Below are 17,870 nucleotides of genomic sequence, written 5' to 3' on the forward strand. Positions count from 1 at the left end.
AAATACCTAGTGCAGACTGTGTGTACTATGAGTACACTAAATACTAAATGCTACTGCTACATCAGGAAAACTGGGAGGAGGCTGAAGTTCAAGTCAGGTGGTAAAAAGTGACTGTGTAGTTAATTGTACACTCACTTGCCCCACAGCTCACACAGTTATTACACAGTCTTTGGACAGAGGAAGGAGCACTGTGGATGTGGTCAGGGGAAGAATTGAGAGGAGTTATTACACAGTCTGGACAGAGGAAGGAGCACTGTGGATGTGGTCAGGGGAAGGATTGAGATGAGTGGGTGGACATGATGTTCTGCTCAGATGTGACATGCACAATGTGAACAGACATAGCTCTTATGGGCTTCTATCAATGTATGAGTTGTAACCCGACAGCAAGAAAAGGAACATTGGGATGTATGCTGGAATGAGTTAGCAGTAAAGGTTTGAGATCAGACTAAGATGATTTAATTAGTCTTTATTCATAGACGAGGAACACTTTTAACAATGCATAATATTATATCTGTGATGTGAAACAATAGAGGTAATGTTAGATTTGAGTAAGGAGAGTTGGTTTGGTGAAAAATTCCATAAGATTTTAGTAAGACGAGCCAAGCTGTCTGTGTGTAAATGGCTGTAGGTGTAGTTGTGGGTATGACACGTGGTCATAGTAAACCTGACAGGCTGTTTCTATTGTGTAGATGGCTGTAGGTGTAGTTGAGGGTATGACACGTGGTCGTAGTAAACCTGACAGGCTGTTTCTATTGTGCAGATGGGTGTAGGTGTAGTTGAGGGTATGACCACGTGGTCCTAGTAAACCTGACAGGATGATTATGTAGTTTCAGGTTGAAGTGGGACAGAGAGGTGAAGGAGTGGTTAGTATTCTGAAGGAGGGGATGAGGGCTTGGACTGTGTGTGTGTGTGTGTGTGTGAGTGTGTGTGAGTGTGTGAAAGAGTGTGTGTGTGGGTGTGTGTGCATGTGTGTGTGAGAAATAGAGAGTGAGTGTGTGAGAGTGTGTTTGTGTGTGTGTGTGTGTGAGAGAGAGAGAATGTTTATGTGTGTGTTTGTGAGAGAGTGTGTGTGTGTGTGTGTGTGTGTGTGTGTGTGTGTGTGTGTGTGTGTGTGTGTGTGTGTGTGTGTGTGTGTGTGTGTGTGTGTGAGTGAGTGTTTGTCCCATTTCTCTCACCTGCCCTGACTGGAGCACGGCTGGCTCACCGCAGCTTGGGATTTAAATTGTTAATTGTTCTCCTGGAATGTGATAATCCTCAAATTTCCATTCACTTGTTCCCCTTTTAAAGTTTGGATTAGGCGTGTGTGTGTGTGTGTGTGTGTGTGTGTGTGTGTGTGTGTGTGTGTGTGTGTGTGTGTGTGTGTGTGTGTGTGTGTGTGTGTGTGTGTGTGTGTGTGTGTGTGTGTGTGTGTGAGAGAGCGCGAGAGAGAGAGAGAGAGTATGAATATGGTATAACACTTTCTATTTCTTTTTGAATATTTTTACACTAAAGAGCACGAAGAATGGTTTGTCATCCTTGTGTGATCTGTGGTGTGTGTGTGTGTAATTGTATGTGTGTGTGTGTGTGTGTGGGGGGGGGGGGGGGGGTCTGGAACAATGGCTTTTAATGGCTTAAAGTTCAGTGTGGTTTGTTGTTTGGGTTTTAGCTGGTGCCGTTTAACAGGCGGATTTGCTTTGCAGGGATAAGCACAACACAACCCGCAGTTGTCCCCTGACCGTTGCCATGGTGCCATTAAATAAACAAACTGGCCATCTGCAACTGAGAGACTGGCCCACATGGCTAATTAAAGTCAAACAGATTTGCTGTAATCTTATTATTTACAGTAAGCTACTGTTTGGCTTTATGTTTGTATGACCTTGAGTGAATGTAATCTATCTCTTGTCCTGTGACCTTCCTCCTGTGGCTCCTCCCCTTACAAAACAGAAGAACGTTAGTAGTTCTATGGTAGTGTGAAACTTCTGGGATCTGTAATACCTCTATAATTTCCTTACCCCACACACACACTTGCATGCATACACACCCAGACACACTCTTACAGTACATACATACACACCCAAACACACTTAAATGCATACAAACCCACACACACACACACACACACACACGCACACACTCTCCCTCTCTCTCTCTCATACACACACACTCAAATTCAAATTCAAAGGTGCTTAATTAGTATGACTGTATGGGAACAGTGTTGGCAAAGCTATTGTTGATATTAACATACAACAATACATAACAAGACCATTAAAGAAAATAAAAATAAAATAATTAATATATAAAGGCGGATGGGGGGGGGGGGTTACATCAGTGTGTGGAGATGGGCATAGAGGATCTAGAATTAACAAGAGTCAAGATCAAGATTTCAAGAGTAATACACACTCTCTCTCTCTCATACACACACACACACATTACATTAATACACAGGATTAGATGTTAAAATCCCTTGTGCCAAAATCCAAGGTAAAAACACATTCAGAAGCCCCTGCTCAAGTTTAACTTTAAAAAGCACACTACCCACAAATCCGCCAACAAATGGTCACAAGCACAATGCAAATGGCCTATCCAACAGCAGTAGCCTATATAGTATGCGGCATGTCATTGGGGTTATCAAGTGGGCACCCTCATTCACCGATGTTTCGTTAAGTTAGGCCCACGACACCTCATGAAGGCTTAACAGTGAAACCAGCGTCCTGGAGACACTCCCCTCCATGCTACCACCATATTACCACATTGAAATATCCAATACTCAAAATACTCTTAACCAGCCCAGGCATGGTCTAAGTTGGCTAGGAACCTAAAGAACCTTAGCCAAGTACCATCACCCTAGGCACAGCCCATCACAAACACAAAACAAATTGGCCAGTTAGCTTAGCCCATTATCTTAGGCCCCATCCCAAACACAAAACAAATTAGCCAGCAGTTAGCAGTTAGCTTACACCCCATGCTTCCCCATATTACCACAACAAGCATCCAAATACCCTTAACCAACCTAGGCATGGTTTAAGTTGGCTAGGTCGGTCCGTCCCGTTGATGTGGACTGAACCATAAACCATAAAGAACCTTAGCCAAGTACCATCAACCTAGGCACAGTCCATCACAAACACAAAACAAATGAGCCAGTTAGCTTACCTTAGCTTGCGCCCCAGGAAGGGTAACTTCTCCTTACCCACCACCAAAACAAATGAGCCAGTTAGCTTACCTTAGCTTGCGCCCCAGGAAGGGTAACTTCTCCTTACCCACAACCATTCGCTTGCCCGTTCTGCTGCTAAGGACATGTTACTAACCACCTGCCTTAGACTTCGACCACAAATGCCCAATTCAGACAGCAAGCCAATAGCAGATCTGGCCACAAACCCACGTGCACCGATTTCAATAGGCCTTAATCGTGCACTCCAACCTCGCTTAGCTGCCTCCTCTGCTATTTCAGTATATTTAGCTCTCTTCAGCTCATTGGCCACTTCCACTCTGTCTTCCCAAGGAACAGTGAGTTCAATGAAGTAAACTATCTTCTCTGAATCCGACCATAGAATTACGTCAGGACGTAGCTTAGTACTCACTATATGTGGAGGTACCGCCATCTGCTGGCCAAGATCAACCTTCATTTCCCAGCCCGCCCCATTTTTCAACTGGCCGGTTTTGCACCTGGCCTTCGCGGAACAAGGTTTATCCCCCTGACGTACAAAGTTAATTTGCCTTACCCCTTTACTAGCTGCTAATGAATTGACTTCTCTTCTTTTATCCTCTATTGCCGCTGCCACACATTTCAATACCTGGTTATGACGCCACATATACCGCCCCTGGGTGAGACTTACCTTGCATCCTGATAGGATATGGTGGAGACTGCCCACACACGAGCAAAGTATGCATTTATCATCCTCACCAAACCATTGACTTAAATTCTTGGGAGATGGGAGCACATCATATGTAGCACCTAACATAAATCTGATCTTACTAGCTTCCATGCCCCATAGATCTTTCCATTTAATCTGTCTTTTTTCCACCCCTTCCCAGTTCACCCACTGCCCTTGTTTTGCCTGCGACACTGCCTTAGTACATCTTACAGCCTCCTCCTGTCTATGCATTTCCTCCACTACCATTTTCCTCTTTTCTCCTGCAGAAGCCTTACTCCACAAGGGTTTACTTGCACCCACCCCTAGACCCCCCCGCCCGTGCTGCACATGGCCCATTATATCTCTATGCTTCAATGCTGATTGAGCTTGCTTAACTGCCTGCTCTGCGTTCCACTTCCTCCCTGCATTAACTGAGGGTGCAACTTTCCTCACCACTGGGTCCTTGGACTGAGTAAGAGTCAATTCCAATCTAGCCTTAGCACACTTAAATTCCTCTGTCAGACTAGATATTGGCAACTCTACAATACCCTTCCCATACAAGGCTACACTGCTTAAGCAGCGTGGGACTCCGAGCCATTTTCTGACAAAGGAGTTGATCATTTTTTCCAACCTCTCTACCTTTGACAGAGGAACTTCATAAACTGTCAATGGCCACATTAGCCGAGGCAACAAACCAAACTGCAAACACCACAGCTTGAGCTTACCTGGCAGCCCCGACTTGTCAATTTTTGCAATACCTTGCCTAGTGACCTGTCTCAAGTCTTCAACCTGTGATTTATCACTAAGGCTTGCATCATACTACCTTCCCAGGCACACATACTCTCACTCTCTCTCTCTCTCTCTCTCTTTTTCTCTCTCTCATAGACACACACACACAGACACACACACTTTTTCTCTCTCTCTCATACACAGAGAGAAAGGGAGTGAGAGAGAGAGAGTGAGAGAGAGAGCTGTCCGAGCCCCCAAACTGGTTTTCCTGATTCTCCCCAAGCCTGGTGTCTGGGGCATCAGTCTGCAGCAGTGCTTTTAACTGAGAGCTTCTCTCCCAGCTGACTTTGGTGTTTCATCACAGACTGGGCAGGTTTGGGATGGAGATGTAGAGTATTCATGCTCACACACACATACAGTACAACAGTACACACACACAGAGGAGAGAGAGAGACCATTTACCAACCTCTTTTTGGCATCTTTTCTGCTCTCTCTATTCACTCTGGGAATGTGTGTGTGTGTGTGTGTGTGCGTGTGCGTGTGCGTGTGCGTGTGCGTGTGCGTGTGCGTGTGTGCTTGTGTGCGTGCGTGTGTGCGTGTCTTTCTCACTGAGGGAACAGCAGTAAAAAGCACACTGGGCACGCACACACGCACACACACACACACACACACACACACTCGGGCTAATGAAAGGGAATTATGCAGGAGCTCTGAGCCCAGCCACGGGACTCGCGATTTCCACTCAAGTTTGCTGGAGAGTGGTATAGTGCTGTATCTTAAAGTGCAGGGTGAGAGGGTTGGCTGTTGCAACATTTGAAACTTTTAAACCATCTTTTCAGGTTTTGCCCGATTGATTTTTATATTTCCAGAGTCAGGGAAAAAGTTAGCTCCCAGTGGCTTTAAAAAAGAGAGAAAGATTTTTGGACATTCTACACCCCTATACCCCCCTCTCTCTCCTTCTACCCCCACCCCTCTCTCTTTTCCCAATCCCTTTGTCTTTACCTCTCTCTTCCACTCTCTCTCTCTCTTTTCCCCCATCTACTTCTTTCTCTCTCTGCCCCCCCTCTCTCTCTCTACCTCTCTCTCTCCTCCCCTATCTACCCCTCTCCCTCTTTTCCTTTATCTCCCCTTATCTCTCTTCCCCCCCCCCCCTTGACCTTGGGCCGCCTGGCCTCTGACCCCTGTGCCACCCCATGCCATCCTTGGCTGGGAGATCACCACCTTGGCATCCCATATCTGTGCCAGCTTGCAGCTCGTCGTCTCACAGAGGGCATCGGCTGGGGCTCTAATATGTGTCTGCCTCTAATGAGGCCACTCTGTGAGAGACGTGTGTGTGTGTGTGTGTGTGTGGCAGGTATAGTGAACAAAGAGAGAGAAGAAAGGAGAGGAGAAAGAACTAAATTGAGAGAGGTAGCAGGAGACTGTGAGGGAGAGGAAGAAACACACACACACACACACACACACACACACACACACATACACACAGACACACACACACACAATGTGTTATGACTGCACCCTGGGTATGTGTAAACAGATGTCTGTGATTGTTTCAGAGAAAAAATCCATTCTTATTTTGCGCAGCTTGTTCAATCAGAATCCATTTCACATGCTCTTGCTCGGCCACCGCAATGTGTACTGAGTAATTCTCCGCTGATTGCATTAGAGTTTTAAAGGCCAACACCAGCCACTCCAATCTCAAACACACACACACACACACACACACACACACACACACACACACACACACACACACACACACACACACACACACACACGCACACTAGCCCCTCCAATCTCAAAACAGTGATTTTTTTTTTTTCGCTCCACAAAAAAACATCTCCCGATGAGTTTCTAATTATTCCCCACTGAGGAGCCATCACACACTCAGAATGACTGTAGATTCTTCACACTGACATGCACATGAATATATCTGTGTGTGTTCTCTGTGCTAAGTACTGCATGTGTGTGTGTTCAGTACTCAGGCATGTGTGTGTGTTCAGTGTATGTCCAGACGTGTGTGTGTGTTCAGTGTATGTGCGTGTGTGCGTGCGGGCGGGCTGGGGGAATGGTTCTGGTTGTTTGTATTGCATGTGGGCTACTCTACTCTACTCTACGTCTCTCTCTTCATGCTGGAAGTGAATCACCTCTTTCAGGGAAATAGACTCTCTTCCCACACAGAGTGCACCAGAGCGCAGTTAGGGAGGATGCTGGGTGGATGTGCACCAGAGCACAGTTAGGAAGGATGCTGGGTGGATGTGCATAATCATATCTGCATGCTTAAAGCAGCTGACATGTACGGCCACATCAAGTAAAAATGAACATTTTACATTTTAAAACACATTATATTTCACCACAATGTATATTACACCCTAGACAACACATAGACAATTCTTCACCACATAAACACAAATCTAGAATACCACCAACAACATCTCCTGGCATTCCCAATGAATCTAAAGTGGTTTAGGTGATGAAATAGCTGTTTCCTAACGGATGTGCACCTCCTAACAAGCCTTACCTCCTCCCCTGCCGACGACAGGAGTAAGCCAAGCGTAAAATCTCTCTTTTCATCTCTAACCTTCTCCTCCTCCTTTTTTTGGAGAGGATCAAACAGCGACCTCGGTCTTGTCTAAAACGTGTCGTTTCACGGCGAGGTCACCGTCTCATTGCCCGTGCCTGGCCAGCACCATGTGACGGAGCAGCCTAGAGAGGCCAGACACAGCTGGAGGGAGGGGAGCAGTCAGATGGCTGCAAGGGCTTTTCTGTCTCTCTCTCTCTCTCTCTCTCTCTCTCTCTCTCTCTGTATCTCTCTCTCTCTCTGTATCTCTCTCTGTATCTCTCTCTCTCTCTCTCTCTTTCTCTCTCTCTCTGTATCTCCCTCTCTCTATATCTCTCTCTGTATCTCTCTCTCTCTCTGTATCTCTCTCTCTCTGTATCTCTCTCTGTATCTCTCTCTCTCTCTGTAGCTCTCTCTCTCTCTCTCAATTCAATTCAATTCAATTCAATTGAGCTTTATTGGCATGACAAAAAATACAATTTGTATTGCCAAAGCATACATGTACGTAGTAGTGTGTAAAGACATAAAACAAACCATCATGTGTCGTGAATGGGAATGCATGTAAGTGTGCGTGTGCGTGCGTGCGTGTGTGTGTGTGTGTGTGTGTGTGTGTGTGTGTGTGTGTGTGTGTGTGTATTTGACTTTTTTGTGTGCTTCACTGATGAAGTGACTCCCTTTGTTTATGGCAAGCATCTATACATGTATATCTTGCTGCAACTCTTGCGCTCTTTTGTTCCTCTCCTAATAATATTCTTAGACTTAGATCCTTAAAGTTTTGAAGGACTGGATGCATTTCTCTGAATTTAGGAAAGAATTGATCTCGTATCTCTTTCCATTGGCAGCATTCAGCCAAAAAGTGAAGCTCTGTTTCTGGCACCTTGGTTGCAGTTGGTGCACAGCCTGTCTTCTCTGGGCAGCCAGGTTTGCCTGTGTCTGCCCTTCTCAATAGCCAGACTGTGATTGCTTAGTCTGTACCTGGTCAAGGTTTTTCTCTATCTGGTATCAGTGACTGTGGATAGGTAGTCTGCCATAGTGAACTCTCTGTTTAGGGCCAAATAATATTGAAGTTTATTTTGTCTTTTTGTTGTTTCAGTCCAATATGATAAGTAATTTTGTTGGCCGAATTGTTTGAGAAAGGGTGGCAAGGTCCTGAGGCTGACTATTAGTTGTGTTAGCTGTACTATTAGTATGTGTGAGTCTCAGGACTAGCTGGATGAGGGGACTTGTTTTTTACACTCATCTCTTGGCTTTTTAGGGCTTTATAACAATACGAGTTATAAGTTAAATAAGAGTTATATCTCTCTCTCTGTATCTCTCTCTCTGTATCTCTCTCTGTCTCTCTCTCTATCTCTATGTGTCTCTCTCTCTCTGTATCTCTCTCTCTGTATCTCTCTCTGTCTCTCTCTCTATCTCTATGTGTCTCTCTCTCTGTGTATCTCTTTCTCTCTCTCTCTCTCTGTATCTCTCTCTCTGTATCTCTCACTCTCTCTCTCTCTCTCTGTATCAATTCAATTCAATTCAACAAGCTTTATTGGCATGAATGTAAATTTTACAGTGTTGCCAAAGCATTCAATACAACAATAATAGTAATATAGATAATAATAATAATACAAATAATAATAATGATAATAATAATAATAATAATAAAAATAATGAAAATAACACATGGCTTTTAAATGAACAGAAAAAAAAAAACCTATGGATTATTATGTTATTGATCATGTAACATGGGCTGTTCTCTCAGGATGTGGCAGGATTGGATGTACTCAGCAGCTAGGTGGACACAACTGTCTACTTCCCCCAGGAGGAATGATAGTTTTTGTTCATTGTTTGTGTCAAGAAATTCGGGACAGATATCTGCGATTTTTGTAAAATATTCTTCCCTTAGAACTTTGTATAATTTGCATTCAGTTAAAAAATGTTGTTCATTTTCCACTACATCACTTCAGTGAGCACACATCCTCTTTTCAGGGGCCAGCCAGGTTTGCCTGTGTCGCCCCTTTTCAATAGCAAGGCGATGGTCGCTGAGCATGTACCTTGTCAATAGCTTTCTATGTTTATAATTTGGAATTTGAGTTAAATATGGTGCCAATTTGTAATCAGATTTTATTAATTTAAATACATTGAGTTTACTTATTTGTTTAATGTTATCCCTCCAATTGTTAATGTAATTTTCTTTTGAGTTTTTTTCTAATTGTTTTAATTTTGAAGCAATAGTTGAGTCAGTTTTGTTTAGGCCATGTTTTTCAATAAGGTAATCTAGGGGATTCTTCTCTGGGATACCATCCCTCAGCTGGGCAGCAGTGTGGTGGTATCTGCTTGGTTCACTGTGTTTTAGGTGATGCCAGAATTTTGCCACTCTTTTGTGGATATTGAGAAGGAGAGGGAATCTTCCTAATTCAGCTCTACAACCCATATTCGGGCAATTCCTGTTTACTCCTAATACATTTTTGCAGAACTCTAAATGGAATATTTCGGGCTGGCTTTTGTCCCAAGTATCCAAATTGTTTTTATATTTAATGCCCCAGATCTCACTTCCATATAATAAGATTGGTTTAATTACAGAATCAAAACATTTTAAACATATTTTTAATGGGGGATTGTATTTAATTAATGATTTTCTTAAAATATAATATATTTTTCTTGCCTTTTCTGTTAAATCTATGATTGCTTTGTCAAATTTTCCAGTATATGAGATTATTAATCCTAGATAACAATAATGTTTTACTTGTTCTATTGATTGTTTGCCGATTGTGAAATGGTAATTGTTAGATGTTGATTGTTTTTTTTGGAAGATCATCATTTTTGATTTTTCATGATTGATTGGTAGGGCCCAAGTTGTGCTATATTCGCTTATTATATCAAGGCTTTCTTGCAGTCCCTCTGCCGTTGGTGATAGTACGAGCAGGTCATCTGCAAAGAGTAGACATTTTATCTCTCTACCCAGGAGGTTGAGCCCTGGGGAAGAGGTTTTTTCTATGTTGGTGGCCAAATCATTTATATAGAGGTTAAATAAAGTCGGACTAAGGCAGCAACCTTGTTGACTGTTACTTTATTATTTATTTTTACGCAGCATTTGTTATTGTTATACATGTCTTTTATGATATTATACGTTTTACCCCCAATTCCGCTATTAATTAATTTTAACATTAGTCCCTCGTGCCAAATTGAATCAAACGCTTTGCTGAAATCTATGAAGCAGCCAAATAATTTACCTTTTTTAATTTTATTTACATGTTCATCAATTATTGTTTGAAGTGTATATATATGATCCGTCGTTCTATTGTTTTCTGAGAAGCCAATCTGGGATGAATTTAGGATATTATTGTTTTTAATGAAGTTTGTTAATCTGTCGTTTAGAATTCCACAAAAAAGTTTTCCAAGGTTGCTGCCTTGTGATATACCTCTGTAATTATTTGGATTAAATTTGTCGCCTTTTTTATGAATTGGAGTAATGTGGTTCACTTTCCAATGATCTGGAAAGTGGCCCGATTATAGAATCATATTGAATAATTTCAAGATTGCCTCTCTTAATTTAGTTGTGCTGTGTTTCAACATTTCATTGTAGATTCCGTCAGTGCCGCATGATTTTTGGTTTTTGAGGGATTTTAACTTTGTTTTTAATTCGTGCATGGTTATTGTAGAGTCTAATTGATTTAATTTGTCCTTTTCTGTTTGTTCAAGTTTTTCCAGTTTATATTTTAAGTTTTTTTGTTCAGGATTTAGACTATTTTTTTCGTACAATTTTTCAAAATGTTTTGTCCATTTTCTGCCATCCACAAGGGGGATGGAGTTTTCTTTTTTAGTTTTGTTGAGGTTATTCCAGTGATCCCAAAAGGTGTTTTGATCTAATGCATCTTCAATTTGTTTTAATTGTGTATTTACATGATTCATTTTTTTGTGTCTTAGTAAGGATTTGTATTTCTGAAGGGTGTTATGATATTGTGATCTAATCTCTTGATTTGTTGGGTCTCTGTGTTTTTTATTTGAACATATTCTCAGTTCCTTTCACAGTGATCGGCAGTCTTTGTCAAACCATTTGTTTGCATTTGTATTCTTTCTTTTTTATCTCTATCTCTCTTTCTCTATCTATCTATCTCCATTTCTCTCTTCTGTGTCAGTGATGGACAAGAGATGGCTTATATGAATAAAGAGGGTCTTCTGACTGCAGTAGTTTTAAAAGAAGATTAATAGATGTTTAATGAAATGCCAAAAAGTTTTAATGTTAACTGTCTCTCTTTCTCTGCCCCACCCCACTCTTTCTGCCCTTCTTTCTCTCTTTCTTTCTTTCTCTCCTTCTTTCTCTCTTCCTTTCTCTCTGCCATTTTCTCTCTATCCCTTCCTTCTCTCTTTCTTTCTCTCCCCTTTTCTCTCTATCCCTTCTTTCTTTCTCTCTCCCCTTTTCTCTCTATCCCTTCCTTCTCTCTTTCTTTCTCTCCCCTTTTCTCTCTCTCCCTTCCACAGCCATGCATCAGGTCCTGGACACGCTGAGTGACAGCACCAGCTCCACTACGGCCAACGACCTTGACCTCATCTTCCTCAAGGGCATCATGGAGAGTCCCGTGGTGAGCCAATCACATCACTCCATTTGGTGGCATCTAAGGTTGCCAGAGCTGCACAATCAAAAGAGGACCATTTTGTCCTGCTTTAGAGAACAGGGTTCGGTCCTTTGAAGTCTAACCACTTACTGCTCCCCTATGACTGCTGAGAGGTTCACACTGACAAAGCCATTTTTTTCAGTGGACAGCTGAGTGCACAGGTATAAAATGCCACCTTTAATGAATCCAACTGAGTGCACAGGTTTAAAATGCCACCTTTAATGAATCCTCCAGGCAGGCGTCTGAAAGCCGGAATCTTTAGAATATATGGGTCTTGTCTTCCAGAAGAGCTCCCAGTCTGGAGAACTGAGCAGGGAGACAAAGGGAGCCGTGCCAGCCCACCACTGCTGCTGATAACACCAAAGAATAATAATCACACCGGGCAGTCAGGAGGCCTCTAACAACACACACACACACGCACGCAAGCATGCACGCACACACACACACACACGCACACGCACAAACACACAGTCATGCACACACACACACAAACACACACACATACACACACACACACACACACACACACATACATACCCAAAAAAGTGCCTCATAAAAACAGGACAATATCAGGGAAGCAATGACTCAGGGGTATGTGAGCTCTTTTGAAGGAGACCATTTCCAGCCTTTTCTGAGTGACACACACACACAGTCAGACATTCACAGACACGCACCGAGGGAGAAGAGGCTGATGAAAAGAGCTCTCCATCTTTTGTGCTGTGCCACTCATTGGCTGATCACTCCTGTCCTCCTTCCTGGATGTCTCTGTCTGTGCGTGTGGACGCATGCAGTCAGAGAGGCCGTACCAGAGAGAGAGAGAGAGAGAGAGATTTTAAAACATACTTTATTCCAGTTTTACAAAACCAAAAGCAGGTCAATCAATCACTCTTTGTCATCACAAAGTAGAGATATGAAATAGATATAAAAACATTTTTATAAAAGATGGCTAAAATGCAATTCATTTTCAATCACAGAGCAAAGTGCTTGTTTGGTACACCACACCTCCTCAAAGGTCTCCAGATTTTGCATTAACTTATAAAACCGGAAGTCAACCAAAACTCTGGCTTTAACCAGGGCAGGAAACAGAACAACAACATTAGTTCCTGGTAGGTTCTCCACCTTATTCCTCCTTGTAATATAAATAGCCATTTTGGCTTGCCCCAAGATAAAATTCAGAAGTTTGCATACATTTTGTCTTCTTTTGACATATTTAAAACCAAGGACAAACATCTCTGTGGAGAACTCTTCACTGAAAGCACAAAATAAACCTTGTAGCATGCAAAACAAAGGTTTTAACCTTAAACAAAGTGCAAAAGCATGAAAGACAGTTTCCCTTTGATAGCAGAAAGGACATTCCTGACTAGCATTTGTGTTTATTACTGAAACAAAAGCATTGACAGCAACTGCTCCATGAAGAATTCTCCACTGTAAGTCACCCACTCTCTTAGCCAATGGTGGTTTGTACAGTGCTCTCCATTCAGGCCTCACCCCACTATTCAGTTTGAGAGCAGCGCTCCAAGGTGTGTCAGCCCTGCTCTCTAAACCTTTTCTATTAAACACCTTTACATAGGCATGGTACAGCTGTTTCCCCGCGACCATATCCAGCAACATAGTGTTTGGGCTCCTAGATGCTAAAAGTGGACCTGTACACCCTTCCAAATTGGGTGAAATTACCAGCCTAGGAAAAGGGTCCAGTTGGTCAGGACGACACACCCCTGAACAATAGTCCTCAAGTAGCTTAGTTTCATCCAAGGTGCAGGCAGCACGCCATTTTTCCAGGAGCTGCGACACAACCCGAAGTGACCTCAGTCCCATGGAATCAGCAAGCCCCCTCCTATTCCCAAAGTGTGGCCCTGTCCGGTCAACTACATCTTTCAAAGTGACGATCTTGGCACCACACAGCATCTCCTGAAGCGAAGGGAAATTGGCTGAGGAGATATCCAGACGTGCACCTCCAACCACAGGCTCTCTCAGGAGCCAATATAAGGAGACTGCAGGACCAAACCTCTTGACATTAAACAAGGCCCAAACTTTCAAGCAACTACGATAAAATGGCAGATTTGAAAACACCATTGCATCTTGTCTCATCAAAAACAAGGATTTGTCCAACCCCAAATTCCCACCCATTTTCAATATTGCACAGCTCAAACACCTCCATGCAACATTTGTAGGCCCTGTCAAGAGCCTTTTTACAAACTGCAGTCTAAAAGCTGCAGTCCTACTATGCAAGTGTATGAGGCCCTGCCCCCCCTCATCCTTAGGCAAAAACAGAACAGATTGAGGCACCCAATGCAGCCCATACCAAAAAAAAATCCCCAAAACAGACTGAATTTTTTGTAACAGGTCAGGTGGAGGGTCTACGCAGGCTAGTCTATGCCAGAAGGACGATGCTACCAGATTGTTAATGATAAGTACCCGTCCCCTGTATGACATTTTTGACAATAGCCACTTCCATCTTTCAAGCCTTCCATTAACCCGCTCAACTGCCCCCTCCCAATTCTTCTCCATAATTTTATCATTCCCCAGAAAAACACCCAAATACTTGAAACCGTCTTTCCTCCAGTTCAAATTATCTGGGAGACTGGGCACTCCCTCCACCCATTGACCCAGCAATAGAGCCTCACTTTTTGACCAATTAACTTTGGCCGATGAGAGTAACTCAAAACCCTTAAGAATGTCAACAACCAACTCTATATCCCTTCCCCCACTAATAAGAAAGACTATGTCATCAGCATAGGCTGACAACCGAAGAGGTACATTACATCCAGGCACAGACACACCCTTCAAAGTTAGTCTTATTTGCTGCAAAAGAGGCTCTATTGCTAAAGAATATAGCATACCAGACAAAGGGCAGCCTTGCCTTACCCCTCTGCCAACTTTAAAAGGAGCACCTAAACCACCATTGACTTTAAGCACACTCTCCACACCATTGTACAGAACCCTTCACTGAATCCAAAGGCATATAATGCGTCCCAAAGATAGCTGTGCTCCACCCTATCAAAAGCTTTCTCTTGGTCTAAAGAGACCAAACCCACATCAAGTCCCAAAAGTTTAGCCATGTCTATGACATCACGGACTAAAGAAACATTATCAAAAATGGATCTACTGGGAATACAGTATGTTTGGTCCGGATGGATGACCTGATGTATCACCCTACATAATCTGTTAGCCAGTGCTTTGGACAACAATTTATAGTCACTACACAGGAGCGACACGGGCCTCCAGCACTTTATATCATTGAGATCACCCTTTTTAGGTAGAAGCGTGAGGACTGCCCTACGACAGCTCATGGGCAGAAGTCCTTTAGCAAGACTGTCGTTAAGCACTGCAAGCAAATCCTCCCCCACCTCAGACCAAAAAGATTTATAAAAGTCTATGGGGATTCCATCCAGGCCAGGGACCTTGCCACACTCCATACCTTGAAGGGCCCTCTCCAGTTCCCCCAACGTCAGAGCGGAATCAAGTTCAGCCAAGGATTCCTCTGAAACCTGAGGCAATCCCCTCAAGAACACACTGTGAGCCTGTACACCGCTTAGTTCGCTCCCGTATAGATCTTTATAGAACTGTGTAGCTCTTTTTCGAATATATCATGCACACTGGTCAAAAGTGTTCCAGACTCAGATTGCAAAGAATGAATGCATTTCCTCTGGCCATTTTTCTTCTCCAAGCTAAAGAAAAACTTTGAGGGCACATCCATCTGATCCACACACTGAAAACGTGAACGGACCAACGCTCCTTGTGCATTAACACCTAGCAGCTCAGCTAAGGCGCCCTTCTTGGTTGCCAAATTGTCAATCATGATCCCCAGTAGAGTAAGCCAAATTCTGAATTTCTACTAACTCTGCTTCTAACATTTCAATTGACTGGGTTCTGTCACCTGTGATATTTCGAGTGTACTGTTTACACAGTTGTTGGATTTGTAATTTGCCAAAATCCCACCACTGTTGTAAGGAGATAAAAGATGCCTTGCAATCACAAAAACCATCCCAGAAAGCTTTAAAAACATCTCTGAATTCCTTATCATGGGTTAAAGTGGTGTTAAAATGCCAATAAACACTCTTTGGCTTCACCGAACTCAGGAACCCACTGCACACAACCAAACTATGATCTGAAAAGCTTACAGGAGTAATAGCACAGTTCTTAAAAATATTAAGATGATGTTTAAAGCAGTAAAACCTGTCAAGCCTTGCTAAGGAAATCATATTACTATGGACATGAGTCCAAGTATATTGTCTTTGATCCATGTGAAAATTCCTCCACACATCACTTAGGTCATGTGTCTGCATACAATGACTAAGCTTTCTGCGTGAAAGCATATGCGGCTCAACATGATTCCTGTCAATGTCCTGCTCTGTGCAGTTAAAATCCCCCCCAATAAACAAATATTCATCACCATTGCATCCAGCTATAACAGTAGACAATGTTTCTAAAAATGCCACTCTTTCTGCTGCTGTAGTTGGTGCATACACACAAACAAAAACAAAAACATGATCCTCAAAGACAGCTCCAACTTTTAGCAATCTTCCCTCTATAACTTCCACCACCTCATAAGAAATGGGAGTAAAGCTCTTTGAAAAAAGACATGCGACTCCCCCACTAACGTTGGAGTTGTGACTCAAAAGAGAAAGACCCTCCCACTCTAGAGCCCAATCAGTCGCGTTCCTTGCATCGCTGTGCGTCTCTTGCAAGAGCACGACATCTAGACGCTTAATACGTGACAGGAGTCGAAACTGGGCTCTTTTCAAGGGATCCCTAGCCCCATTAATATTTAGGGAAGCTACATGAAAATCACCCATCAAACACAAATGAAAAAGAAAAAGAAAAATAAGTTGCATGATTAAACACATGATGCTGCTTGTTTGGGACGTGCTGCCTTCTTTGATTTACCGTCCTTACCCAAAAGTGTATTTAACTTAGTGAGGAACTTGGTTAAACGGTAGACCTCAGGGTTAGAAAAAAGCCCGTCAGAAATGAACTGCTTTGTTCTGGCCATGAATTGTTCAATATCAGGGAAAAAGCAGTCGATCTGAACATTTCTAACATGCTTCGTTTCTTTCAGAAATGTTTTAATGTCCTGCACAGTGTATTCTTGAGTAGGGTAACCACTCATGCGCAAACTACAGTCCACACTACAGTCAGAATCACTTTCTGCCGAAGCGGGTTTATTTTGGCCTCGCGCAACTTTCTTTTTTGCCTTCACAGTGTCATCACTTTGAGTTCGCTTTTGACCTTGTTGGGGCATTTTAAAAACAGGATCAACCTCAGCTTCCATTTGAGAACCTTCGTCCCCTGAATCAATCCCATCTGTCAGATCATCATCTTCCCCTGCTACGCTATTCTGGGAAAACTCTACGCTTTCGGGTTCAGCCTGGGCCGCATCTTCCCCTGCTGGCTCCGCAAGTGTAGGCCCACACGGGAGGCTCACCTCGGCAGAGGAACTTTCCTCCCCTCCCTCTGCCTGAACACCACTAGCTTCTGCACCCTCTCCATTGGGAACATTAATACTGGGGGGCTGTTCATTATTGGATTCGCCCTCGCCTTCAGCGGGAGTGCCTGTACCGTTTGGGCAAGCCCGCACTAGGTGGCCAACCTGGCCGCACCCAAAGAACTTCATTTGACAGGAGGACACATACACCAAATAATGAAAACCCTCTATGGGCACATTCAGAGTAAAATCTATATCCTTATTATCCTTTAATATCATATGCACCTGACGTCTGAACGACACAATATGTTTAAGGAGTGGATTACTACTTGAAATCGTTATCTTCCTTATCGGTGATACTAACTTGCCATGACGGGAAAGAGATTCAATTAGGATTTCATCTTTAATAAAGGGCGGAATGTTGGAAATAATTATTTTTTTAGAGGGTGATGATAAAGATAGCACTGGGGTGAAAACACCATCAATTACTACTCCCCTTTCAATCACATCATTTGCCAACTCTACCGTCTCGAGAAACAAAACAACAGCCCTGTTCATACGAGCCGCGGAGAGGATTTTGTCGTGACCGACCATCTCACCAACAGCCAAGCTACATTCTTCAACGCTGGCATTAGCTGTTATTTTAATGGCATGTCGCCGTGTTAAGGACCCAAACACTCCTGTACCTAAGGCCGCCATGCTCCCAGGTGGGGGCAGACGCCTCGGTA

General features: G+C 43.1%; 1 protein-coding gene across 2 annotated transcripts in view; it reads left to right on the top strand.

Moving 5' to 3' along the window:
• mpp2b (MAGUK p55 scaffold protein 2b) overlaps positions 1-17,870 on the top strand; it is a 92,942-nt gene that overhangs the window by 42,612 nt on the left and 32,460 nt on the right. For both annotated transcript variants that reach the window (XM_076266607.1, XM_076266608.1), the window contains exon 3: positions 11,584-11,684. In XM_076266607.1, the coding sequence (XP_076122722.1) occupies positions 11,584-11,684 (101 nt within the window). The remainder of the gene's footprint in view (positions 1-11,583; positions 11,685-17,870) is intronic.

Source organism: Alosa pseudoharengus, unplaced genomic scaffold (assembly GCF_046254945.1).
Source record: "Alosa pseudoharengus isolate Yale_2024_CS ecotype anadromous, Long Island Sound unplaced genomic scaffold, YU_APseudo_1.1 YU_APseudo_1.1_scf_4, whole genome shotgun sequence".
Classification (NCBI taxonomy): Eukaryota; Metazoa; Chordata; class Actinopteri; order Clupeiformes; family Clupeidae; genus Alosa; species Alosa pseudoharengus.